Below are 12,890 nucleotides of genomic sequence, written 5' to 3' on the forward strand. Positions count from 1 at the left end.
TTACGTCAGTGAACATTTACCAATAAAACCCTGCTGTGAGGAAAAAAAAATAGCTTTTTATTTGCAATAAGTTTAGTATATTATAAAATATAATTATTTATTAAGAAACAGTTATTTAGAATTTAAAATGCACATTATTTGCATTATGAATGACAGAATGTTTGCATGTAAAATTTGATATTCGTTTATTTACAATATAAATACAGAGAACAGAATGGGCATGGCTGCTGTGAACAAATTAATTGAACAAACACGTTAAATGTGCACTGTAAACAAACACAAGGCAATGTCTTTTGTTCAGTTTTTGACTAGAGTTTTATCAATTTAACAGTGACAGTTGACATGAAAACATGTAATGCATAATTTCACTTATTTTAATCTAATTACATTTCTATTTGCCAGTTAACACAATGATACATTTTGGCAACAGGAATTAAAGGCTGCTGGGCAGAATGGGCAGAACAAGAATACACACAAAAGGACAAAGAGGCTAGACAAGGCTTGGATTTGTCCCATTACATTTAAGAGTAAGTTACATCGTTTTTTCATTAGTATATCCTCCCATGTCTATGCCACACTCCTCCTCATTGGCTGGATCTATCTGTCCTTCAACTTCTCTTTCTTCCTCCTCATCCTCCTCCTCCTCATCTTCCTCCTCCTCCCCTTCCTCACCCTGCGCTGGGCCTCGACCGTTCTTGGGACCCTTGCAGATTTTGAGGTGGCGCGTGAGGTGGTATTTAGTGAGAAAGCCTTTGTTGCACTTTTCACAGATGAAGTCCCGTTTCCCGTCGTGAGAGTTTAAGTGTTTTTTGAGATGGTCGGTCTTCAAGAACTGTTTGTCACACTTTGGACAGGTTATCTGGCGGTCTCTGGAATAGAGAAAAAATAAGCAAGGAAAAAACAAGGTTGCTATTAGAATAATGGAGAATATTACAGTCAACAGGAAACATTTATATCCATAATGTCAAATATGATTGTTCAGAATAAAACATTATTCAACAAGAAAAAAGTAGGGCAGGACTTTTATTTCATCAGGATTTGATTGGATCATGAAATATATTAATAGTTAATGTTTATATTAATTATATGTTCTATTATCATATACTATATGTTATTTATAATACTATATAATCATTTTTAAGTTATATTTATAATATATATTAAAAAATAAAATCTAAAATACAGCCTTACAGTGAATGTGAATACATGTGCTGTTTGAGATCTTGTTTCCGCACAAACATCTTGTCACAATGGTCACATTTAATGTTCTTGGCACCAGTGTGTATAACCATATGAGATTCCACATGCGCTTTCTGAGTAAAAGACTTCCCACATACTGTACACCTGAAGTTCTTCTGACCTGTAGGGAAAGAAAAAAAAAAAAAAATATATATATATATATTTTATGAGCACATTATTAATGATGAAAGCATATTTCTCTGGCCAATTAAAAACAAGCTAATAGTGGTTCTCTACTAAAAGTTAATTTTACTAAAAACAAATCAACTTAAAGTCAACATAAACTTGCACTCAATTTATTTCCCTAATGTAATGCAATTCCAAATGAAACATTATTGAAACTGAAAAAGTGGTAGGATGTGATAATATCTATAAGGATTTGATGGTTTCAAACAAACAAAAAATAAACAAATAAAAATAAATAAATCTATACAAAACTTATCTATATATAATATTTTATGTTTAAAATATTTACATTTGTTATGTTTATATATATGAACTTTCCTAAAAAATAAAAATGTGTAATATTTATATATATTACTTATATTTTTTTGTGTATGTGTGTGTATATATACACATATATATACACACAAACACACATATATATTATATACATACACATATATATATATATATATATATATATATATATATATATATATATATATGTTATTACCTAGTTATTATATCTATATAGCTTGTTATCACAGTTTGATGAAGACCCTTTTTTTTCCTTTGGATTGATTAAATTGTGTATAATACGACCATGAACATGTAAAAAATGGAACTAAAAAAGGTAAAATCCATTTTGATTTCATATTGACTTAAAAACTGATTATAACAATTTCAAATGGAATTTTCATATCTAAACATCTAGACATGCACATGTACCTGTGTGGATTCTCAGGTGTTTTCTGAGATTGCTGGGATCACTGAAGGCTTTGCTGCAGTAGCTGCACTTGTGTGGCCTCATGCCCATGTGACCCATGAAATGCACGTTTAGCTTAGTGGACGTAGTGAACGCTCGTGTGCACATGCTGCATTTAAACTTCCTCTCGCGACCGTGCCCGTTGCTGCTGCTGCTGCTGGAATGTTCATTCACATCTGAGTGGCACTGCCATTGTGGGGAGGAAGCGGACCGGGACGGCTCGTTGGTCACCTTCTCCTGCGACTGGGATTGGCTGTGTGTAGAGTGAGCAGAGTGGTCCTGGGTGGGGCTATGGCTCTGGGCGTGGCTGCTGAGGTGAGATTTAAACTCTGTGAAAGAGGCACACTCTTTTCCACAATGACATATCTGGCCCTCTGGCACTCTGGGTACACCTGAAGAGATACAGTCAGAGCAGCAATGAACAGATCATATATGGATATACGCTACAGTTATCTTCCTGGTTAGGACATGCTGGAGGAAGACCCACCTAGTTGTCTGCTATAGTCCCTGCTGAAATAAAACAACAGCTCCTGATCTGGCAGAATCTCTCTGGATGTGCAGAAATAAAGCTTCCCATTGTCTATATATGCCACAAGATTCTGTTCCTCTGTAGTCCTGCAAATAGAGTCAATTTTAGTTGGCAACTACCTGAGTGTTTTCATACAATGCGTGGTTTTCAGTATAGAGCTTCCTCATTTAACTGACATGAGAAAAAGTTTTTTAAGGATAAAGTGAGGTGGTTACCTTGCTTTGCGTACAAACATCATCCAGTTGCATTCATGCTCATCTGTCGTCACAATACAGAACTCTTGGATATCGTTGTGGAACATCTACATTAGATTTAAGCAATTCTTAGGATTACAACATGATATGTCAGTGAAATGGTGAATAAAACATGTAGATGAGGTCATTTAGCATACACTACCATACAAAAGTTTTGTGAAAGAGGTGTATACAGTAAATATAGTAAAAACTGTGATGGCAAAGCTGAATTTTCAGCATCATTACTCCAATCTTCAGTGTCACATGATCCTTCAGAAATCATTCTAATGTGCTGATTTGCTGCTTAAGAAACATTTCTTATTATTATCAATGCTGATAATAGGTGTGCTGCTTAGTTGTTGTTGTTGTTTTGTTTGTTTTTTGGAAACTGAAATACATTTTTTCAGCATTCTTTAATAAAAAATAATGTTCAAAATAACAGCATTTATTTGAAACAGAAATCTTTTGTATTATGTCTTTACTATCACTTTTTTTAATCAAATAAATGCATCCTTGATGAATAAAAGTATTACTAACCCCAAATATTTGAACGGTATGTACATTCAGAAATGTATAAGAAAAAATTTGAAAAAGAAGTCAAACTACTTAGCCAATACACTTTTATATTTAGAAATGTGGCAAGGACCTTCCATATCTGAGGGGTGTCCTTGTCAGACCAGTCTGTAAGTTCTACACTGCTACAGTGCTGTCCAACCATCGGCCCAAAGCAGGTCCTGGAGGGTATGGTCTCTCTAGCAAACACACCTGCAGAAAACAAAAAATGGCTGCAGCAATGCAACAAAATCTTCAGTTTTCAAAAGCAAATGGACTTCATATTCCATTAGCTACAATTAACAAGCTAACTGATGATGTCACTCTCCCAAAAATCTTCAATGAATGGAAAGTAGTCAACTGTTTTTGACTAATTTTTACCAGCAATTAAATACTATATAACTAGGTGCATAATTTATTCATACCATGTAGGTTACTGACTGATATTAGTGATTAATTTTGTTCATAGTGGATATATATTGGATATTTAATTGTGCAATTAATTTCTGCATATTTTTACATTTAAATTACATTTGCCCTCATCTTACACTCACAATTAATCTTTAAAAAAAACACTAATAATTTAATAAATAAATCTCAAAATGAATATATTTTATATACTACATAATAATGTTGTGATGCCTAAATTCACTTTATTTAGTTTAGTTTTTTACAGTTATTAAACATTTTAATATCAGTGCATCCTTTGATATAATAATAACTATATTTTGATAATTGTACACAAAGCATCAGTTTTTGTTGTATAGTTCAGAAGTCTTTGGTCGATCGTATCACAAGTGGACGACGCTAAATACAGGAATAAACGAGGTCTAAAACGTTTTGAGCTTGTCCACTTTCGACCACTTCCAGAGGTAGTAGAAAACAAATTCGACCAGATTACTTTCATAGTGTAAACGCTCATGTGGTCGAATGCTTTCGAACAGCCACAAAAGACCACCTACTCTTTGTCCACTGACCTAAAACATTAAGGGAAGCTCGCTAGACAGACAGGGTTTAACATTTATCAGCCAAAGTCCCAAGTTTGGTTTGAAGACATAAATGTACCAAGCACAATGTTCTCTCACATTCATGATTTCTAACAGGCACTCACCGCGTTCAGCGTGGTCTTGCGGCTATCAGAGCAGAAACGAAAGCTGCTGCTCTCCGTATGTTTTTGTCATCTCCAGTCATTATCATATGTACAGTACAGTCCAAAAGTTTGGAACCACTAAGATTTTTAATGTTTTTAAAAGAAGTTTCGTCTGCTCACCAAGGCTACATTTATTTAATTAAAAATACAGTAAAAAACAGTAATATTGTGAAATATTATTATAATTTAAAATAACTGTTTTCTATTTGAATATATTTCACAAAGTAATTTATTCCTGTGATGGCAAAGCTGAATTTTCAGCATCGTTACTCCAGTCTTCAGTGTCACATGATCCTTCAGAAATCATTCTAATATGCTGATCTGCTGCTCAAGAAACATTTAATGTGTACAATTGTACAAAATATTTGTGTACAATATTTTTTTTCAGGATTATTTGATGAATAGAAAGTTCAAAAGAACAGTGTTTATCTGAAATCTAATCTTTTGTAACATTATAAATGTCTTTACTGCCACTTTTGATTGATTTAATGCATCCTTGCTGAATAAAAGTATTCATTTCTTCAATTTCTTTTCAAAAAAATATAAATAAAAATTCTTACTGACCCCAAACTTTTGAACGGTAGTGTATAATGCTACAGAAGCTTTGTATTTCAGATAAATGCTGTTCTTTTGAACTATCTATTCATCAAGGAATCCTGAAGAAAAAAAAAGTACACAACTGTTTTCAACATTGAAAATAATCAGAAATGTTTATTGAGCAGCAAATCAGCATATTAGAATGATTTCTGAAGGATCATGTGACACTGAAGACTGGAGTAACGATGCTGAAAATTCAGCTTTGCATCACAGGAATAAATTACTTTGTCAAATATATTTAAATAGTACACAGTTATTTTAAATTGTAATAATATTTCACAATATTACTGTTTTTTACTGTATTTTTAATTAAATAAATGTAGCCTTGGTGAGCAGACGAAACTTCTTTTAAAACATTAAAAATCTTAGTGGTTCCAAACTTTTGGACTGTACTGTAAATTGTGTGAGCCTATTTCATCCAATAAGATCTGAAAAAGCCCATACATTTTCCACCCATAGACCCGTCCCTCAAAGAAATCAGGACAGAAGTGGTTGAAAGTGGACAAAAGAGCAGATTAAAACACCAGGTGTAAACGGGCATGTGTCTCCCTCGTCTACTTGTGATCCTGACTAAAATGCATCTTAATACCAGGTGTTAATGGCCAAAATGTATGCAGACTCAGCCAGTTTCAGTACCTCAGGACTGAATTTTAAAAAAGCAACACTTCACTTACCAATGGGCTCATCAGCTACAGAAATGCGAAGGCACAGGGGGCGAGGCAGAGAGAGGCGGGCTCTGCTCTGAATGGGCGTGTCTGGGATAAATGTGACAGGTCCATGCTCAGGGCAGTCCGAGGGATATGACTGCTCACATAAAGTGCACCCTAAATGAAAATTAAATGCATGAAATTGGAACGAAACACAATGCAAAACTCAAAATCACCATGTAAAACTTACATATGTTGAAGGCAGTGGCCATGTTTTCCTTATTAGATGTTGAGTCTTCTAGTTGTAAGGTAGAGTTCACCAGCACCAGGCTGTTGTCCGGCCCGAGAGACACTTCTGCAGTGATGGGGGACACGTTGACAGGCTCGAGTCCCATACCTGATGGTCCGTGTAGAGATTCTAATTGGGTTTGTGGCGGCATGGCCCCTGTGAGCACAACACTAACCACCCCAGAGTTCAGTTCTCCAGTGGAGTGCAAGGCTTCACCCAGAGTCCCTGGACCGCCTGCTCCTGTAGTGCTGGATCCTACTCTGCCGCCCATATGCTCCTGTTCCATCAGCTCCAACCCTGCTCCATGCAGGGGCATAACACCTCCTGAAGAGTCCACACCTGTCAAACCCTCATGAGGCTGAGGTCTGGTACCCAACTGCTGCTGGGTCTCTGCCACCACAACACCCTCCATGGTTGCCAAGTCCTCTTCCATTCCATCAGGAGACATCGGACTACTGACACGTGACTCCATGGTTAGTCCTGTGGCATCCAGCTGCACTTCATGAGAGCCTCCCTGGTGCAGATCAGCTTGGCCTCCTACCTGCCGTGTGTCTAAGGTCACCAGGCCTTGTTCTAAAGGGCCACCAGGGCCGCTGTATGGGTCTAAGCCAGACGGGTTGTTGTTGGACACGGAAAGAGTCCCATCCATGTTAAGGCTGCTGGGATGAATGTATTGGGGAGGGGGACGATCTGCCAAATATGACAGAATACCTAAAGATGATTAAAAAGAAGGGCAGATTTCATTAATTTGATTAACTGATGCACTAACACAGATATTAAATAGATTTAACGCCCCCTAGCGTTCCATGAAGGTATTGCAAAAGGTCAGTGATCTGATAAACATAATTTATTTTGTAAAAATTAAAAATATATCTTAAATGTGCTTTAAAGCTTTATTTAAAAATATATTTTTGAAAAATTAAAATATTTTATAGGATATATCTCTGCCAACAATACATTTTAAATGAAGCTTTAGAGAAATGTATGCATTTTTAAATATAGAATTTATAAAAATGTATTTCAAATTAGATTCATTATTATCTAAAGCTTTACTTAAATACAAAAAAAATTTTTTTTTATATTTAAAATGGGTTTTAAATATGATTAATTTGCTCTATAGCTTTATATAAATTGTATTGTTGGCAGAAATAATATATCCAATAAAATTTATTTCTGCCAACAAAAATGATAAAAATGAATTTGCTCTAAAGCTTTATTTAAAATGTATTTAGAAAGAAATAATATATGTTATATGATATATCACACACATATTTGGGAAAAAAAAAGAGCAAATTAAGCTCATTTCAAAAAACAACTTGTTTTTTTTTATTTCTTTTTGATATTTGAGTGATTCAATAAAGTAGCACAATTAATCAGTTTTTTCCATATATTGAGGGATCCCTAGGTCTGGAAAGTTCATCAGCTCTTGGTTTAAAGTGTATCTTAACAGGTTTTCTATAACATTACCTGGAAGGATATGTCTGAAGTAGCTGCTCTCCAGGTGTGGGTATGGAGGAGGTGGTAATGTATAATTTCTCTCTGGAAGGCCACACATAACACCTCTGTCTCCTAAAGGACCCATGGGTAACATCAGGGACAGTGCAGAAGGAAGAGGCCCAAGTGATGGACCCAAGCTGGGTATTGCGACTGGCATGCCTGAAATAAAACCAGACAGTGTTACTTCTCCATACACCAGACTTCCCGCACCATACCAAATTAATGTCATGCCAATGTATATATACACACATCTAAGAGGCATTTGAGTCCTGACCTTGAGCGGTGATGGGATTGTGGGTTGGGGATGTGGGAAGGCCGAGGTGACTTGCACTCACGGGCACACTGAGCTGGTCCATGCCCACTGGGCTGAGGTTCATGTCGTTCATGCTGAACAGAAGAAATGTTATTGCATTCAAAATGAATATACCATTGTGCTTGTACAGAAACAGACATGTGCATAAAAGATATGTTTATTTACCTGACAGCACAGATCAATTAAGGCATTGATGTAATGGATGCATTCTTGGATCTGGAAAAAGGAAAGATTCATCCTATTAGTAATTAAAACATTTAGAAGTGGGGATCAAACAATAGTATTAGCATTTAAGATTTCAAGACAAGTTTCATAGTCTTTCTGGCTATACATTTACTCAATACGCCAATAAATACAAATACCTACATAATATTTAAAGAAATATGTATTTAATCAGACATCGACAAGAGCCAATAATGCAGCCTGTGTTTGAAGCTACTAAGTTAGCCAGTTAACTAGCTTAAGAGAACTGTAATAACAGAAGGCAAGGTCTTCACTGCAAGATATATATATCATTTAAAAGACAACCAAATAATTTACTTACTATAAAGACCAAATATTAATCCCTTCGTGGAAGATTTGTGGTATGAAAACAATAACATGGCTAAAAGGCAAACAAGGCGGGGTTATAATCCAAAATAAAAGTCCTGCAATGTGTCCTGCCTGAGCAGTCAAGCCAAAGAAGGCAAAAGCTAAATTAAGTACATAAATAAATAAAACAATTACTTTGTAAAAGTAAAAATATAATGTCTTAATGGCTCTATTACTGCCTGTACAACTATAAAACTTCAATATAAAGAATATTGGGGGGATCTGACTTTTATTTTGAAATGTTAGATCAGTTTCCTGTTCCCTTATGCACCGGAACACAAAAGCGCTGTGACTGTTCGTCTGAAAACCTGCTGTGTAATCTCGTCTGTACAGTCACTTACCGAATTTATTACAAAGAAAGAAAGCAGTCATGCCTGATTATTTAGGAGCCGAGCAACGCAAAGTTAAAGAAGAGGAAAAAGAGGACAAACCAATTCGAGGTATTATTTGCGAAGACTTTCGGGTGGTTTTGAAACTAAATGAATTAGCAGACTAGTTAGCATTTGTTGACTAGCCGCACAACAGTTTCAATTTGTCAACAAATGCCGAAACACCTAAGCTAAATCTATTTTAATGTTATGCCATTTTTTTCAGAGTTTATTCCAACTATTCACGTTTATAATATAAGTTGTCAAATGTCTCTGTACTAGTTAAATCAGTCTGTTACCCTGAACAGACTTATTAGAGAATAATAACCACGTTAATTGTCTGTCTTCACTGGTTTGGTTGGTAATCTATCATCATGTGGCATATCTGCATATCTCATTTATTGATCTTGATCTGTGTTTTATTTCTCAGCTTTGGATGAAGGAGATATTGCACTCCTGAAAACCTATGTAAGTATTTCTATTACAGAATGATGCGTGATGGACTTAAATTTTTAAGTTATTCAATATTATTTGTTTGTGAATAGGGACAAAGCACGTATTCCAGACAGATTAAACAAGTAGAGGATGATATTCAGCAGCTTCTGAAGAAAATAAATGAGCTCACAGGTAAGTGCGCTGTCATTGTGGTGTGGGGAACTAGTTTTGTGTATCACTAAGTAGTAAAACAAATTAATTGATGCTTCATTATGTGTGTCTTAACAGGTATTAAAGAGTCTGATACAGGTCTGGCTCCTCCGGCACTATGGGATCTGGCTGCAGACAAACAGACTCTACAGAGTGAACAGCCTCTGCAGGTGGCCAGGTATGATATTTAGGGTTATTAAGGGTTAACCTTAGTTTTATTGGAAAAGAAATAGAATATTTGCTTAGAATACACTACATTTCAAAACCTTTTTTTTAAATAATTTAATGCTTTTATTCAGCAAAGATGCATTAAATTGATCAAGAGTGACAGTAAAGACATTTGAAATGTAAATTTAGAATGGGAGTATATGTAATAAAGTGGTTAAATGATATGATAATGATCAACATATTTTTATTGTTTCACAGGTGCACCAAGATAATCAATGCTGACTCGGAGGATCCAAAGTATATCATTAATGTGAAACAGTTTGCCAAGTTTGTGGTGGACCTGAGCGATCAGGTCGCTCCGACTGACATCGAAGAAGGAATGAGGGTTGGGTAAGCAGGAAAAGATGGATCATTCATTTCTATATGTTACAGAGTAGCAACTGATCTAAAAGAGATTTATTGTGTATCTGTTAACAGTGTTGACAGGAATAAGTATCAGATCCATATTCCACTACCACCAAAAATCGATCCTACTGTCACTATGATGCAGGTACGAATCAGCTCAGGTTGCTTGGTATCATGTATATTATCATGGCGGTACTGTAGAAATAATTATGTACTGTACGCATACAGGTGGAGGAGAAGCCTGATGTGACCTACAGTGATGTTGGAGGCTGCAAAGAGCAGATCGAGAAGCTCAGAGAAGTGGTTGAGACCCCTCTGCTCCATGTGAGTCGTATCCAAATGTACCTGTTAAAAATAAACAGAAGGTATTATATGTCTGTTGATGTTTAAGATGCTACATAGTTTCAATAATCAACCTCCATCTTTATAATTCCAGCCTGAGCGCTTTGTGAACCTGGGTATTGAGCCTCCAAAGGGCGTTTTGCTGTTCGGGCCTCCCGGTACGGGGAAAACCCTGTGTGCCCGAGCTGTGGCTAACCGCACTGATGCCTGCTTCATAAGAGTCATCGGATCTGAGCTTGTCCAGAAGTATGTTGGAGAGGTAAGTGCTTTTTCTTTTCAGAAGAAAGCTGTGAATTAAACTAAATATATATTTTTTTGTAATTGGGTGCTTGTGAGAGATATATAATGCCATGTGTTTGTCTGTAACCCAGGGTGCCAGGATGGTTCGTGAACTGTTTGAGATGGCAAGGACTAAGAAAGCCTGTCTGATCTTCTTTGATGAAATTGACGCCATTGGAGGTAAAAATTTCCTATTTGCAATAATCTGATACTACAGTTGGGATCGGATTATATCAGCTTCCTTTGGGAGTCTGAGCGCCCCTTGGTCTATAATCCAGCCCCGACTATAATATTAGAAGTCTTATTATATTTAAAAGGTAGTCCAAACTAAAAATTCTGTCATTTACTCGCCGTCATGTTGTTCCAGACCTGTATGCATTTCTTTCTTCTGCTGAACACAAAAGAAGATATTTTGAAGAATGCTGTAACCAAACAATTTCAGTGTGCTACCAACATTCTTCAAAATATCATCTTGTACATTTCACAGAAAAAAAACATACAAGAAGATATTTTGAAGAATGTTGGTAACTGAACAGTTTAGTTCCCATTGTCTTTTTTGTCCATACAATGGAATTCAAAGGGAACCAAAACTCTTTGGTTACCAACTTTCTACAAAATATCTTCTTTTGCTTTCATGAGGGTGAGAAAATGATGACAGACTCTTCATTTTTAGGTGGACTATCCATTTAACGTCTCGGTGCGTTCAAGTAATGTTGAAAAGATAATTTTTGAGTTGAACGCGCCACCACAAAGTCGTAAATATCAGTGGGAAGCTCCGAATTTTCTTTAAGCCCTTATGTTTACGAGTTGGGGGAGTGTCAGTGAGAAACATGGCAGAATACCTCAATATTTATAGGTATTTAGCAGTGACATTGTCAGGCTTTTTTTTTTATCAAAATGCACAAAATATAATGGCATTGTAATAACAATATATGTAATGATAAAGTATACAGTGACTTCATAAATTAAAAACATTAAAAAGCAAAACACACTTGATGCACATCCTTTGTTCTTCTTTTTCTGGATGTACAGTTTAAAAACTTTGCTGTATTTTTGTGTAGTTAATTAATGAAATGTACATGCCATCTTGCTCTCACAAGAGTGACTTGAACACACCTGACGTCATAAACATGACTTCCCACCTCATAAATAAGAACTTCCCTTGAGGACTTGAATGCACCATATGCTTACACTGCCCTCTTATAGGTGCCCGGTTTGATGATGGAGCTGGAGGAGATAATGAAGTGCAGAGAACTATGCTGGAGCTGATTAACCAGCTGGATGGATTCGATCCCAGAGGAAACATTAAAGTCCTGATGGCCACCAACAGACCAGACACCCTGGATCCTGCTCTGATGAGACCCGGCCGTCTGGACAGAAAGATTGAGTTCAGTCTGCCCGACTTGGAAGTGAGTGTTAGCTACAATAGAGACAAAATAGCTACCATTTACTAAAAATAGACCCTTAATATCATAACATCATGAGATTCTGAACTGATAGATATTTAAATGTAAATGACTTGTGTTCTGTTTCTAGGGACGTACTCACATCTTCAAGATTCATGCCCGCTCTATGAGTGTGGAAAGAGATATCCGCTTCGAGCTTCTTGCACGTCTCTGTCCTAACAGCACAGGTGAGTTCTTACTGACAAATATGAAAATGTCACTTATAGCACATCATTTAAATAGACTATATTTACATTGGCTTAAACTGACACATTGAGGCTTTCAGCATTGTTGTTGTTGCAAGCTATAGTTAACATTGCTGTCTGTGTTTTTCTTCTCTCAGGTGCTGAGATTCGCAGTGTGTGTACAGAGGCAGGGATGTTCGCGATCAGAGCTCGTAGAAAAATTGCCACAGAGAAAGACTTTCTGGAGGCCGTGAACAAGGTCATCAAATCCTATGCCAAGTTCAGCGCCACCCCTCGCTACATGACTTATAACTAAACAAAGGTTTTTTTTTTCCTCTTATATGTGCATATTCCTCACTGAAATGTTTTCTGCTTGATAATTCAAGGATTCTCATGTCTTGTTACCTTTCTGTGATTATCACTGCTGAAATAAAAACATTATCCATACTACATGTCGTCCATATATATTAATAATTTTTACATTTCTT

General features: G+C 36.1%; 2 protein-coding genes across 2 annotated transcripts; one reads left to right on the top strand and one right to left on the bottom strand.

The window, feature by feature from the left end:
• Window positions 1-168: 168 nt before the first annotated feature.
• prdm4 (PR domain containing 4) lies at window positions 169-8,645 on the bottom strand. Its single transcript, XM_048154879.1, has 12 exons — window positions 8,519-8,645; window positions 8,140-8,190; window positions 7,936-8,048; window positions 7,632-7,820; window positions 6,126-6,875; window positions 5,903-6,052; window positions 3,576-3,694; window positions 2,912-2,997; window positions 2,655-2,782; window positions 2,131-2,559; window positions 1,192-1,360; window positions 169-869 (listed from the first exon to the last, which is right to left on the bottom strand). Exons 3-12 carry the CDS (start codon window positions 8,045-8,047, stop codon window positions 533-535), a joined length of 2,469 nt encoding a protein of 822 aa, XP_048010836.1. The 5' UTR covers window position 8,048; window positions 8,140-8,190; window positions 8,519-8,645; the 3' UTR covers window positions 169-532.
• Window positions 8,646-8,833: 188 nt separating this feature from the next.
• Window positions 8,834-12,852, top strand: psmc2 (proteasome 26S subunit, ATPase 2). The gene is made up of 12 exons (XM_048154882.1): window positions 8,834-9,005; window positions 9,364-9,401; window positions 9,479-9,560; window positions 9,657-9,756; window positions 10,005-10,136; window positions 10,224-10,296; window positions 10,380-10,475; window positions 10,588-10,752; window positions 10,865-10,952; window positions 11,979-12,181; window positions 12,309-12,405; window positions 12,561-12,852. Exons 1-12 carry the CDS (start codon window positions 8,936-8,938, stop codon window positions 12,716-12,718), a joined length of 1,302 nt encoding a protein of 433 aa, XP_048010839.1. The 5' UTR covers window positions 8,834-8,935; the 3' UTR covers window positions 12,719-12,852.
• The last annotated feature ends 38 nt before the right edge of the window (window positions 12,853-12,890 follow it).

This window comes from Megalobrama amblycephala, linkage group LG14 (assembly GCF_018812025.1).
Source record: "Megalobrama amblycephala isolate DHTTF-2021 linkage group LG14, ASM1881202v1, whole genome shotgun sequence".
In the NCBI taxonomy this organism is placed as follows: domain Eukaryota; kingdom Metazoa; phylum Chordata; class Actinopteri; order Cypriniformes; family Xenocyprididae; genus Megalobrama; species Megalobrama amblycephala.

Excerpts from the sequence above, each read along its gene's own strand:
- prdm4 (XM_048154879.1), bottom strand. The coding sequence starts at position 8,047 with ATGAACGACATGAACCTCAGCCCAGTGGGCATGGACCAGCTCAGTGTG. Across the intron at positions 6,053-6,125 it reads GGCCACTGCCTTCAACATAT|GGTGCACTTTATGTGAGCAG; the intron begins GTAAGTTTTACA and ends ATTTTCATTTAG. Across the intron at positions 2,998-3,575 it reads ACACCCCTCAGATATGGAAG|ATGTTCCACAACGATATCCA; the intron begins GTCCTTGCCACA and ends AATCTAATGTAG.
- psmc2 (XM_048154882.1), top strand. The coding sequence starts at position 8,936 with ATGCCTGATTATTTAGGAGCCGAGCAACGCAAAGTTAAAGAAGAGGAA. Across the intron at positions 10,137-10,223 it reads GAAGAAGGAATGAGGGTTGG|TGTTGACAGGAATAAGTATC; the intron begins GTAAGCAGGAAA and ends ATCTGTTAACAG. Across the intron at positions 12,406-12,560 it reads TCTCTGTCCTAACAGCACAG|GTGCTGAGATTCGCAGTGTG; the intron begins GTGAGTTCTTAC and ends TTCTTCTCTCAG.